Source organism: Perca fluviatilis, chromosome 11 (assembly GCF_010015445.1).
Source record: "Perca fluviatilis chromosome 11, GENO_Pfluv_1.0, whole genome shotgun sequence".
NCBI lineage: Eukaryota > Metazoa > Chordata > Actinopteri > Perciformes > Percidae > Perca > Perca fluviatilis.
This window is the reverse complement of record NC_053122.1, coordinates 9,129,324-9,143,288: the sequence shown is the minus strand read 5'-3', so window position 1 is coordinate 9,143,288 and position 13,965 is coordinate 9,129,324. Positions and strand designations below refer to the sequence as shown.

At 42.7% G+C, this 13,965-nt stretch overlaps 1 protein-coding gene across 2 annotated transcripts in view; it reads left to right on the top strand.

Annotated features, from left to right (window-relative positions):
- Positions 1-13,965, top strand: part of chd7 (chromodomain helicase DNA binding protein 7) — an 80,489-nt gene that overhangs the window by 51,584 nt on the left and 14,940 nt on the right. For both annotated transcript variants that reach the window (XM_039816407.1, XM_039816406.1), the window contains 10 exons: positions 140-356; positions 1,022-1,217; positions 1,501-1,668; positions 1,874-2,053; positions 2,191-2,301; positions 3,416-3,627; positions 6,094-6,293; positions 8,691-8,850; positions 11,002-11,091; positions 13,758-13,861. In XM_039816407.1, the coding sequence (XP_039672341.1) occupies positions 140-356; positions 1,022-1,217; positions 1,501-1,668; positions 1,874-2,053; positions 2,191-2,301; positions 3,416-3,627; positions 6,094-6,293; positions 8,691-8,850; positions 11,002-11,091; positions 13,758-13,861 (1,638 nt within the window). The remainder of the gene's footprint in view (positions 1-139; positions 357-1,021; positions 1,218-1,500; positions 1,669-1,873; positions 2,054-2,190; positions 2,302-3,415; positions 3,628-6,093; positions 6,294-8,690; positions 8,851-11,001; positions 11,092-13,757; positions 13,862-13,965) is intronic.

Genomic DNA, 13,965 nt, shown 5'->3' with positions numbered 1-13,965 from the left:
AACGGCAGTAGGCATGCGCCAATACGGCCGGCTCCAAAAAATGCAACTGGAGTATTAAGATTCTGCAAACCAAACTTTAAATGTTCCAAAATCATCTTTTCTGTTTCCTCATGAACTTGAATTGTTTCCCCCTGTCCAGGAGCGGAAGAGAAGATCGCAGAGGACTTTAGGGACTCCCATGGTGGCAGGGCAGACATGCCGGACATGGCCCTCCAGGCCATGGTCCAGGCTGCTGGCAAGCTGGTGCTCATTGACAAGCTGCTGCCCAAGCTGAAAGCCGGCGGACACAGAGTCCTGGTGTTCAGTCAGATGGTCCGCTGTCTGGACATCCTGGAGGACTACCTCATCCAGAAACGGTGAGGATAGAGACGCGTGAAAATGACCTTTTTTTTTAAGATGTGTAGGGATGTCCTGATCCTAGCCCTGTAATAACGGCTATCTGCAAGGGGGTGGTGGCGCAGTGGATATGACGCTTGCCTTTGGTGTGGGAGACCTGGGTTCAATTCCCACTGTGATACATCAACCATTGTGTCCTTGAGCAAGACACTTCATCCCTAGTTGCTCCAGAGGCGTGTGACCTCTGACATACTGTATATAGAAATTGTAAGTCGCTTTGGATAAAAGCGTCAGCTAAATAACATGTAATGTAATGATACGGAGTCCCATCAAATACACAATGACACAGCTGCCACTTAAGCTACAACCTGAAAATGAGATAAGACCAAACTTAATTAATCTGAAAATAAATGTTCTTACTAAAGATGCTCCGTATACACAGTACAAAAGAATGTATACATAGCAGCAGAAGCTATGCAGTGTTGATTAAATATGTATCTGACACTTTGAAATAACAGCTGTTAAATGTGGTGCACCTTAATTTCACAAGCTGCTACTTTATCCAAATATTGGAGGTGCTGGTTCAAAACTATAGTTAATCATTTTTGAATTATTCATACGATATATATGAAAGTGTAACTAGGAGAATGCAACTCCTGAAATTGTCCTGTAACTCTGTGTCCAGATATCCCTATGAACGTATAGACGGCAGAGTTCGTGGTAACCTGCGGCAGGCAGCCATCGACCGGTTCTCCAAACCTGACTCGGACCGTTTTGTCTTCCTGCTGTGTACGAGAGCTGGGGGACTCGGCATCAACCTGACTGCAGCAGATACCTGCATCATCTTTGACTCTGACTGGAATCCTCAGAATGACCTGCAGGTATGAACCTCACAATTTTTTTAAATTTTTTTTTGGCGTAATGATTCTAGTATTGCTTATGTGACCTTTGATTAGCTACAGCGTGGAACTGTTGAGGCCCTACCGTAGAGTCCCTACCTCATTCCGGGTGGCAAGTTTGGAATTCAGACGGTCTGCTGGATGTTACGACTATGCCAGCCACATTCAGCTCTGTTTCACTGCTGTAACCCCACATCTCCAGCTGAATATACTCCTGTGGACTGAACACAATATTAAGTAAAATTCTGAATGTGTCCTCCTCCAGGCCCAGGCCAGGTGTCATCGTATCGGCCAGTCCAAGGCTGTCAAGATCTACCGTCTGATCACCAGGAACAGCTATGAGCGGGAGATGTTCGACAAGGCCAGTCTCAAGCTGGGGCTCGATAAGGCCGTCCTCCAGAGCATGAGTGGACGAGAGAACGCCAACAGCGGGGTGAGACATATCACACACACGCATCCATCCAATATCTGCCTGATCCCTTTGTTAGAGCGCTACAGGGCAACAAAATCAGAGAGCATACCTTACAGACACAAAATAAGCCTAATTGATAGTTCAGCTAAAATATTTTTTACTGTTTGTATGCTCACTGATAACACAATATTTGTCATGGAATGAAACGTTTTTGTTTCTCGTCCAGGTCCAGCAGTTGTCCAAGAAGGAGATCGAGGACCTGCTGAGAAAGGGAGCGTACGGAGCTCTAATGGACGAGGAAGACGAAGGCTCAAAATTCTGTGAGGAAGACATCGACCAGATCCTCCAGAGACGAACACACACCATCACTATAGAGTCTGAGGGCAAGGGCTCTACCTTTGCTAAGGTCAAAACTTAGCCTAAAAACTATGTCCTCCTCTACTCATATACAGTCTAGTCACACTGTATGTCAAGTTTGTAATGAGAGTCAAAATAATAGCGATTACCTGGCATTGACCAACATGTTTTTCATTCTGTCTGCAGGCCAGCTTTGTTGCAGCAGGTAACCGGACAGACATTTCTCTGGAGGATCCAGACTTCTGGCAGAAATGGGCCAAGAAGGCTGAGCTTGACCTGGATGCCATGAATGGACGGGTACTACACGCACACACACACACACATTCAAATACTCAACTGTACATACCTACTGTAAACACAAGTACCTGCAATGTAAAACCAACAAACAAAAACGGATGCTATAGCCAGGTGTGTACAAAGTCTTACACAAACATGCACACACTTGGTGGTATCCCCTTATGGAAATGGGGACTAGCATTGGTAATAATTAGTTTGTGCTATCACCACAAGCTAGGGGGAGGGGGAGGGGAGACAGAAAGATCAGGAGGGAAGCGGTGAGAGAGAGAGAGAGATTAATATTGACAGTTGGGAATCTCCTCTCTTCCTTAATTACCCATGTTTCCCTGCTCTCGTGTGTGTGTGTGTTTGAGCGAGAGAGAGTAAGCTGCTTAGCTCCACTTAACGGAGCGCAGATGCCTGGAGGGTACAGAGATATCACTTAGGCTAGTGCTCACACACACGCACAGAAACACAAGCTCACTCACATTCTTACACACCCATTGAGTGCTCCACTAACCGGGATCTTCATATTTTAACATTCCTTCCCCCTCTATATTTGGTCACTTTTTTTACTTGTGTATTTGTCCCTCTTGGTTTCTCCTTCTCCCTCTCCACTCCGTCGCTGCCTCTCCTGTGGAGGGCCCTCCACTGGAACACTTAATCCAGCTTTACGAGTGTGAATACGGGCCGCTCCCCTGGGATTTCTTATTGTGTGATGTTAAAATGGAGATGACTGCAGCGCTCTGTGATAATTGTGGAGCTAACTACTGCCCTGTTTGCGCATATTAATGTACTTGCACGGGAAAAAAATATAATGACTTGAACAAAAATATAATTCATAAGACAACATAATTAATGCCAGTTTGTTTGAGCTGGGCAGAAATTATCTCAGCATCAGGAATGAAGCACAGGGCAAAATATCCAATTAATCAGATTTTCTACAGAAGATGCCATGTATTCACAGGGTTCACACTAGTCATACAAGTCAGACTATACAAGAAATGTACAAATGGGCTACTTCACAGGAGTAAAGCAGAAGGCACTTAGCATATTATTGTTGATGGATTTCAGGCCATCTGTAATTGAAACTAGGTTTAGTAAATAAAAACATTTTCATTGCATTTATCTCCAGAACACGCTGGTGATTGACACACCGAGGGTGAGGAAGCAAACTCGTCACTTCAGCAGCGTCAAAGAGGACGAGATGCTCGAGTTCTCTGAGCTGGAGAGCGAGGACGACGAACCGAGCAAACCCTCATCCAAGCCGCGACGGCCCCAAGACAAAACTCAGGGCTACCCCCGATCGGAGTGCTTCAGAGTGGAGAAGAACCTGCTGGTCTACGGGTCAGTCGCACGTTCATGTTTCCTATTTAAAAACCAGACTACGAACAGTGTTGACCACTGGCTTATTTACAAAAATGACTTTAATTAAGACATGGAATCCGTTATATCGAAAGTGTTTGTTTAGGCTTCGGTTTATTTCAGAGGGTCCCCAGACGATATAGAGTTCTTGACCTAGCAGTCTCCCATTTGGTTGGTTTTTGGACAGGTGAAGCCTGTCTCCAACGAGATATAACGTGTTGATTAGTGAGCTTTGGGGGTGCTTTTTTCGGGTGGATTTTATCCTCTTCAAACAGAGCACGGCGGTGTGTGGTACCAATCATTGTCATAAGCGTGTTTTCCAAAATTAACTATTCATTTTAAATATGCACAGATGACCCATATATTCATACGTATATATGTATAGGTACTTCCCCAAGGAGCAGGTATGAATGGTACTAGTAGGACATTAAAGGGCTGTGGGGGAACAAACCCTCACTGAAGTAGACGGTTCAATAGAAAAGGAGAAGAAAACCTAGTTAGGTTGTGGAGGCTGGTGGGTTGAGTTCATCACTCGGCTGACGTTAATGGATGCAGACCTGCACATGGAGTGATTTAGTAGACACATCCTTGCACTCAAGGCCATCTACACACAGCAACTAATCAGAGGTGCCTGTAAACACAAATGTACACAAACCTATATACACCAAGCCTGCTTGTTCTATTTCACACAAAGTGACTTTGGACAGCATGGTGCTCACATACACACACTTGGCTATTAAGCCTGTCACACACACACCTTTTTTTTTTTTAAGAGTTCACTGAAATTCACTTTTTAGGCACCTGCTTTTTCCCATTGCTTCAAAATCCTGATTTAAAACACATTAAATTTATCTTCAGGAAATGCCTTCATAGGCGGCATATAATTGCATTTGAGATGTAAAGAACAGTATTTAATTTGAGGGTCTATAACGTGCATTGACAAAAGATCTTAACTTAGACTAGTGCTTGTACACCATAACAGCCTTCAGAGTCACAGATACAAGTACATCATACTGCACACGGAGGCAAATTGACACACTTAACCACAGACATGGATTATCGGGCGAGCCCGTCAAATTTCATGGTTGATTTGGTGTGTGCGTGTGCGTGTGCAAGAAAGAACAGTGGTGCTAGTGAGATGTCAGCGTTGTTATTGTTACAGTCTAGTCTTGTGGCCCGAGGCTGTAGGACATAAAAACACACTGTCTGACTGGGCCTGTCCTCTCCGCTCAGTGCTTTGTTGTCTTTTCCCATCATCCATCTCTCTCTCACTCGCCCTCATCCACCATTTTACCCTGTCTAAAAATCATTCAGAGTAAGACTGGTTCACATGGTTCAGTGAAGATTTGGAAGCAGTAGCGGAATTTTTGTATTTGAGAACAAGACAGCCTTCAGGATCACTTGCTGAAGGTGGGGGAGGGGGGGAGTTGGGCTGTGATCCATGAACGCACACACAGAGGGAGGCCTGGGTGGCACTCGTTAGGGTGACAGTAAGTCAATTGACTGGTAAAATATATAAGCAAAAAAAATAAATGGGATAAGAAACGTAAGTAAAAGGGTCACAAAAATAAAGATCTGTCTCCACATTGTATGATGCAATATTAAAGTTGTTGCTGTACTTTCAAATTGGGTTCAACAGCCATTGTATATAAGATGCAGATCAATCAAAAAAATGAACTGTTTACATGCACATTTCAATAAATTTCTTTGTCAATAGCAGAGGTGCTTATCTGCTATCTTACAGATAAATGGACCACTATACAAAACGACCATTTAGAAATGAAAACGTAAGACTTTTGAGTGCTTTGCTAGCCTGGGTAAACCCTGACGAACTTCCGGCAAATTTGAGATTTGCTCTTCAAGTCAGTCTGGCGAAGAGCCCATGTCGTCGCTTTCCGCGACGACAATAGCGCAGAGACGGCGAGCAGCTTTTCGTTTACATTCAACATATGACGGCCACCGAAGCGCAGCGTCACCCGGATCGTTGGTCTGATTGGTTGAAGGACTATCCAGCTGCGCCCAAAGGCATTTGAGCGGCGTCCGTTGGTGACACCACTTTGAAAATGAACTGTCAATGAACATTTCCCAGACCCACTCTCAGTTACAACTGAGAAGGTTCTGGGGTCAACCAGGCTAGTGCTTTGCCTTATATCATGTGCATTAGTGTTGTGTTTTCATTGCAAATGTTTTTTTATATCTATTGATATAGTGTATGGTACAGTGCTGACCTAGAATCCCAAAGCCAGTGATATACTATAACATAAACGCTTTGGTGTTTATGTACTGTTGTTTAAAAATGGTTTTTTTTTTGGAGAGGAAATTCAATTTCCTTTCTAAATTTGCTTCCCTTTTTCTAGAATGACAATTATATGTTCTGGCAAACAAATGTGTATTACATATTTTATTTAATAGGCTGGGTATATCCATTTTTTCTTTGTCTGTCTTTAGTTGGGGTAGGTGGAGTGAGATCCTGGCTCATGGTCGCTTTAAGCGCCCCCTGAAGGAGGCAGATGTGGAAAAAATCTGCAGAGCCCTCCTGGCCTACTGCCTGCTGCATTATCGTGGAGACGAGAATATCAAGAGCTTCATCTGGGACCTGATCACCCCAAGTGAGGACGGGACTACCAAGACGCTGACCAACCACTCTGGTAACACTAACACACACACTCGCACATCTACAGAATCTAAGAATGACTGCACAATTTAGGAGAATCTGAAATCACTAATAGTTACTCATTATCTCAATTTTAAAGTGATATCTCGCCTAAAAACCTGATGGGTGAGAAAGTAGGTAGTAGAGTTGGGTGGTAATTACAGTAATACCAGGGTTAGCTGCTATTAAGTGTATCACAATAAGATGGTTGAAACCCGAACTACCCACATATATTTGGCTTAAAGTATGGGAACTGTATGAGATGCAACAAATTACATATGCAATAAGGCTACAGAGACCCACATTTATAAAGAGATGGAGCCCTGTAATGAGTTTGCTAATGCAATAAGAAAAGTATACTTTTGTCTTATTATTTTATTATTACTTTTTCCTTTTTATTTTTTTATTTTTATTTTTTTTTACTTGTTTATCTGTGTATTTTTATGGCAGCTGTAAATGTGTGAAGTGTAAGGTAAAATTGTATGTATGGAATATTTTGGTGAAAATACAATAGGAGTTCCAGTAATACCAGGGTATTTGGGTACAAGTGAGTTGGTCACTTAAAAGCAAACTGTACTGCGATACAGAATCCTCATACGAGAGTCCTGTTGTGTGAGCACATTGGAGCGCATGCCTTGTGCTCTTTCATTAGTCAGACCCCTCTGTTATTTATCTCTATAACTTGCAATTCTTGATACTTTTGACTTTCTGATACCAGAGTTTTGGTGTAACTCAACGATACTTCAGTACTTTATTTGATCTCTCACACAAGCTGTACAAGAACCTTGTCCAAATAAGATATTTGCAGGAAACAAGATTCAAATCAGACCAGACATTTAATGCCATATTATGGTAGCGACTAGGGGTGGGCGATATATATCGTTTACAATAATATCGTCATTGTTGTGTTAACGATGTGCAAATTGACATTATCGAGTATTTAAATTACTTAGAGAAAGAAACACTTCAAAACACGCATTGGAACCGATTGGAACGCTACACATTCCCTCATGTCAACAAAGCTGGCGGCGCACTATTGTGCAGCGGCTACTAGCTCTCCTGTCGGTGTATATTTATACAAGTACAGCCACACTGAACTAATCAGTATAGGACTACGATACAACACAAACGTTACGAGAGCCTTCCAGGCGGCTCATAACATCCCGGAGGACATAGCCAGACCGGGCGCTGCGTGGGTTGTTGTCCACATCTAGCACGCCGAGCTAGCTACCGGCAGGATGAGAACATAACTCCGGCAAGACCAGAAGCGGAGGACTGCATTTTTGTGCAGAATGAATGGAGTACCAACCGCAGGATCGTTTTCCAGCACGGCTCACCTGACCTGGAGCCCTGTCGGTAATATACAGGCCATTTTATTTACCACGAAAACAGCACACTGCCGTCTACATAGCCCCCGATGCTAACGTTAGCACAAGTTTGGCTCACTGCTTACCATAGTGAACTAACTCCAGCGCGATCATCTGGAAGGGATACATATTATAGCAGGGGACTTTTACAAGGCGTCCTTAAAGTCTGTACTCGCCAGCTTTTTCCAGCATGCAGCTTGTGCTACTAGAGGGAAGAACACACTAGACCATGTATACTCTAACATAGCATACAGAACTGCTCCTCTCCCTCACCTGGGCCAGTCAGGTCACATCCAACTATTTCTGATCCCAGCATAAATCCCGGTCAGAAGGACTATACAGCCAAGTAGGACTATCAAAACGTGGCTGACACTACCCTATCCCAGCTCCAGGACTGCTTCCAATAAGGACATGGTTGTGTGCAATATGTTACAGAACAGAGCCCTTCATTATTATGATTTAATCTTGCTTGTATGCTGCACAATTTACATTACAACAGAGGTGTAGAACTGAATGTTTACTCAGAGTTCAATGTTCCTACACTAGTTCAATTAGTATTAGTATAGTATTCGTATTTTGTCTTTAAATTATTTTTACTTGAATACTTACATTTTAAAGAAAATAAATAATAATTGTTTTCATTCAACATTGTGCCCATTATTATAATCAGTGATTAAGTAACTCAGACTTTTAAAAACACAATTTTAAAGGATATTGTCTAATTATCGTTATTGTCAAAATCTGCAAAAATATTGAGTTATTATTTTTTTTCCATATCGCCCACCCCTAGTAGCGACACATTTTGGGCACTGTTCAATACTGAGGCCTTATCCCAGCCAGTGCTACCTCATTTAGATAACTGAACCCAGCAATGTTTTGGATTTTTTCTTTTATTTTTTTCCTTCTGCTGGCTATGTTTTGGAACATGTTCTGGAAATGTTTGAATAAGGTTTACAGGTTGTCATTTGCGGAAGCCCGTGAACATTGTCTTAGCGCCCTCTCTTTCTGTCCCTCTCTCTCTCCAGGTCTCTCTACTCCAGTCCCTCGGGGCAGGAAGGGCAAGAAGGGGAAGCCCACAGCCCCGCCTCCACAGACTCCCCGAGCTGATTGGCTGGCCAGCTGCAATCCCGACCACTTATTGCAGGAGGATAGCTACAAGAGACACCTGAAACATCACTGTAACAAGTAGGGCTTTCTCATTTTCACACACGTACAGAGACTCACCTGAAACACCATGGTAGCTAGTGTCCAACATATTGCTTTTGATTTTGTAGGGACCATTAACCGTTTATGAAAGGAGCATTGGTGAAAGAGTTCACATAGTGGAAATCTTCATAAATTCCAAACTGTTGATGGAGCTGTTGCTTTAAAACCAGGACATTGAAACAAGTGGCAGGTGTAATAGTAACAGTTTCGCTCAGCAAACATACACACAGCACAACTTAAACAGACGCAGCCTCCCTGTCTTCCTCCACACTCACTCACTCACTCACTCGCTCACTCACTCTGTGGTCAGTTCTCTCTCCTGTTGTCAGGGAGATATGGTTGAATTTCAAGATTTTTTTTTTTCTTCTTGAGGCTTGAGGGGGGAAGTTGAGTTTGTTTGTGTGTGTGTGTCTGGCTGTGTGCCAGGCCAGGTGCTAGGCAGGCAGACCTGTTGGAAGTGGGTGAAAGACGTACACACACATACACACACTTGGGGGTGATTATGTGGTGCCATCTGCTAGGCTGGAGCACAGCGTTGTGTGGCTAATCAGGCCTGGCACATTGATGGATGAGCTCCCACAGCCTGCCAACAAACACACACACTGCAACTTGTGATGCCATTGATGCACAAACACACACACATACTGCAGAATGAGTTGCAAGTGACTTTATACCCTTCCCCCGTCTTCACTGCCTCTCCAAACTTTCTGTTCCCTCCCTTCCAGTGCCGCGCTCTGTTCTTTCCATTCTTTTCCTCTTCTGCTCCTCACTCTCATCTCCTCCCCCCTAACCCCCACCTCTCCTCCCCCGTCTTCTGTTCCAAACACTGTTATTGGCATTAAATCCTGGTGACAAATCTGGTGACCAATGTTTACAGTGAAACAGATCTCCCAGATAGCAGCATTTCCAATGTCAGAAGATCAAATCTGACTCGCGTTCTTGAGCAATGACTGAGTGTAATTCATTTGACTTTGGGAGATGCTGGAAGAGCAAGGTTGGGTACTTACATTTTTACCTGTACCTGGAATTCGGTTCCGGTACCAAACAGTACTTTTTTTTTGGTACTTTCCCTCTGTAATAACAAAAAAAATCATTTCAGTTGTAAAACTAATTCCAAACCTATTTATCCTATTTACTTAAAACATTTTATTTATTTAGATTTTACACCACACAGAATAAAAACCTCTCCCCTCCCAAACCTGTTCCTACAAATCATTATTTCTCACATTGCACTCTAACCTTAATTCTTGAATTTGTATCTTATTCTATTATACCCTGTTTTTATTTTCCATCTCTTTTTAACTGCTCTTTTAAGTTCTATGTAAAGCACTTTGAATTGCCTTGTTGCCCACCATTAATATTATATTGCAGCGAACGCTGTCCGCGTGGAGTTTTGAAAAGTATAACACTTGGAAATAAACTGCAGAGTCGACCGAGTTTTGCTCCGTCTGTACCACAGCTCTGCGTGTGTGTCAGAGCGCCGCTCTCTGTCACCATGCAGAGAGGACGGACAAGCTCGCCCTTACTCTCAGGTACCGAAATTTGGCACCGTTTGATTTAACGTGAGTCAGTCCTCGGTAGTACCAACGTAATTCGGTCGGTACCCAACCCTATGGAAGAGTAACTGACTAGGATCATCTGTAATTTGTATCCAGACCATGTATTTGACAGCAATTGTAGAAAATGCTGAAATGAATTACAGTTTCTGCAACCAGTATTTCAACAGAAGAAAACATCTGACATTTTCTGAAGTTTTCGATTAAAAAAAAAAAAAAAAAATCAAAGATCCTGTTGTTAGTGCTTCAGCAAACTGCACCTTTCCATTTAACTGCTCATCCTTTACTAGAATCAGTCCAGTGGTAATAAAATATCTCTGACGCATTATTGGGGAATTTTACAAATGCATTGGACAATATAACCTGCTGTATTGTTTTGACAAATGAATTGCATTAGATGATTAGATGGTTCTCTAAATTTATTAAATTCAAGAATTTTTTATTCGATTACTTAAGAAAACGTATGAGGTTTAATTCAGTGAACTCGCCGCCCGGCTAATCTTTTGTCTGTGTTGAACTAAACCAGACGACTCTACTAAAAGGACAATTTTACCAACTTGACTTTGTTCTGCAGGGTGTTGCTGAGGGTGAGGATGCTGTATTATCTGCGACAGGAAGTCATAGGCGACCAGGCTGAACGTACTCTGGAAGGAGCTGACTCCAGGTTAGTAAACACTTCTTTCAGTGTCTTCTCTTTAACCACTTCTTCCCATGCGTATAGAGGGCTGATTACAGCATGGAAAGCAACTTTATTTTTCCTTCTCTCTTCACATTCCTTAGTTGTCTTTGGTAAGTGAGCCTTTTGCTGCTCAAGCTAACTATTCAGTTCCTTTTCTGTTTACATCACACTAATCATAGTCCCACTTTCTCTCACAGACGTCTGGAGATCTTAAAACAAGACCTTACATTTTTGCTTGTAATGGGTTGTATTAACATCACTGATCTAAAAATAGGATGTCTGTTCACATGGACAGAAAACAAAACTAGTGTCCCATCTCTGTGTTTTCAACCCAGAATGGCTGCCTCTGGCTTTGCGAGTCTTTCCAACATTTTGAGAATTTGTAACTTGTCCAGACCTCCTTAAGGGCCCATAAGTTTGGCAACCTGATATTAATTCTGAACCCCAAATGAACACCTCATCCAGCAGAGGATTTTTCCTTTCAATACAACATTCATACTAGGTGTTTACAGTCAAAGTAAAGGCTTTCATGTATTGGATGCATAATGAAAGTGAGTTGAGAGATGGATATTTCTATGAATGTGTGATGAATTATTACTAAAGTGTATTTCCGTCTGTTCTAGTGGCCTCTTTGGCAAGGTTCTTTTCATTCTATTTTCATTATCTGGGGAAAATGAGCTTTCTATCGCAGTTTTGACCCATTTAGAGGGTTTTTTCACATTGACGAGCTATTGCTTATTATCATTTGGCACGAGGCCTTACAGTGCAAGGTTGTGGATGTGAAGGTTTGCTATACTTTTTTCTTCATCTCACCCTGACAACTCCTACACTCCTTCCCCTGTCTTTTTCTGTCACACCACACGTTTCTTGCCATCTGTCCATCTCTCCCTTCTCTCTGCAGTCCACTTTAGTCTCTCATCATCTCCCATCCCCCTCTCATCACCCTTTCACCCAGATGTGATGCATTTATAATGTGGAGCACGTGCACTTCATGTTGATCTCTCCCACTCCCTCCCCTCTCTCTCCCATCCTCCCCTCCCCTCCCTCTCAATGGCTACTGTTGTGACAGACACGTGTGTGTGTGTGTGTGTGTGTGTGTGTGTGTGTGTGTGTGTGTGTGTGTGTGTGTGTGTGTGTGTGTGTGTGTGTGTGTGTGTGTGTGTGTGTGTGTGTGTGTGTGTGTGTGTGTGTGTGTGTGTGTGTGTGTGTGTGTGTGTGTGTGTGTGTGGCATACGGGGTGCCATCGTGCCAACATATGCCAGGGGGATTTAGCATGCCAGTCTTGGCGCGTGTGTGTTGCCAAGGCCGGGCATGCTGCTGTTTACAGAGATAAGGGACTGTTTCCCTGGTTTCTCCTCTCCTCCTGTCACCCTCTGTCTTTCTGCTTCCATTGTGTATTGTACCCTTTCTCTCCATAACTAGCTGGAAACACCATTTTCTACCTTTTTCTTTCCATAATGGAGGATTATTTTTTTTCCTCCTTTTTTGTGCCACAACATAGCATCTAGCATGCGAAAACCTTGCTCATAACTATTCTCAGTTTGTCATTTACATGCATGAAGAATTCTGATCTTGACCAAATAACCTGTTTTGGTAGGACTTTTTGTAATTTGAAAAGATGGGTCAAAGCAACGCCTTATAAGTTTATAGTCTTGTGTTTAGGTACTATGTCAGTGGCATTGATGTATTGCTCTTAAGTTACTGTCAATCAGAAGTCATGCTAGCCGTGCGGGTCAAGCCTTCAGTGAGTAACACGCAGGGACATTAGGCACTCTGTTTTTCTGTACCAGTTGGCTTCTTCTTCTCCAGTATTTAGCGGCAGACTAGAACACTTTTATGCGTATACTGCCCCTGTCAGGTCCGGAAGAATTGCATCCCTCGATACTGTAGGTAACTAGTACCGTCACATTTTGCGAATTTTGGTACACAACACATTCATGTTTTTTCCATCTCCAACTGTATTACTGATAAATGCTTTAGACATAAATGAATGATTTACAGAAATAGCAATATACTGCCACTTTGCTCGTTTGAAAGCCATGATGTCTCTCTCTCTCTCTCATGGGTAGGCGAAATTCTCTAGGTGGGCAAAGCAAAGAAAGGGGAGGTAACCTTGCTCCTTATGACCTCATAAGGAGAAGATTCCAGATCGGCCCATCTGAGCTTTCATTTTCTCAAAGGCAGAGCAGGATACCCAGGGCTCGGTTTACACCTATCACCATTTCTAGCCACTGGGGGACCATAGGCAGGCTGGGGGAACTCATATTAATGTTAAAAATCTCAAAGTGAAATTTTCATGCCATGGAACCTTTTTTAAGCCACTAACCAGCTGTACGGTGAATATCGTTAGGATTGTTTCTTCTTCTTATCAATACTCTCATCTGTTCTTTATTTATTTTATTTTTTTAAATTATTAAAAAAAATAATTTCAGAACACGATTTTCTAGTTTCTAGAGTACAACAGTAAAGTTTTGATTATTTTTATTTCCTATAGTTTTTGTAACTTACTGCTCTGGGAAGGGGAAATATTTAAGTTTATTCATCATAACATGGAGACACTTCGGGGATATTGCCCAACTGAAGCTAATTGAACATTCACAAACCGTTTAGTTTGATTATCAGTGATTTTGATAGGTTTATTTCTGCCACAGTGAGCTGGACATCTGGATTCCCCAGCCGTTCCATGCTGAAGTCCCAGCTGACTGGTGGGACAGCGAGGCAGACAAATCCCTGCTCATCGGTGTCTTCAAACACGGTAAGAAGCACACTCCAGCAAGCTCAAACACCTACTGTACATATGGATCCACATCTTGCAACATGGCAGCCAAAGTGCCTATGCGGTGAATACAAAATGAACAT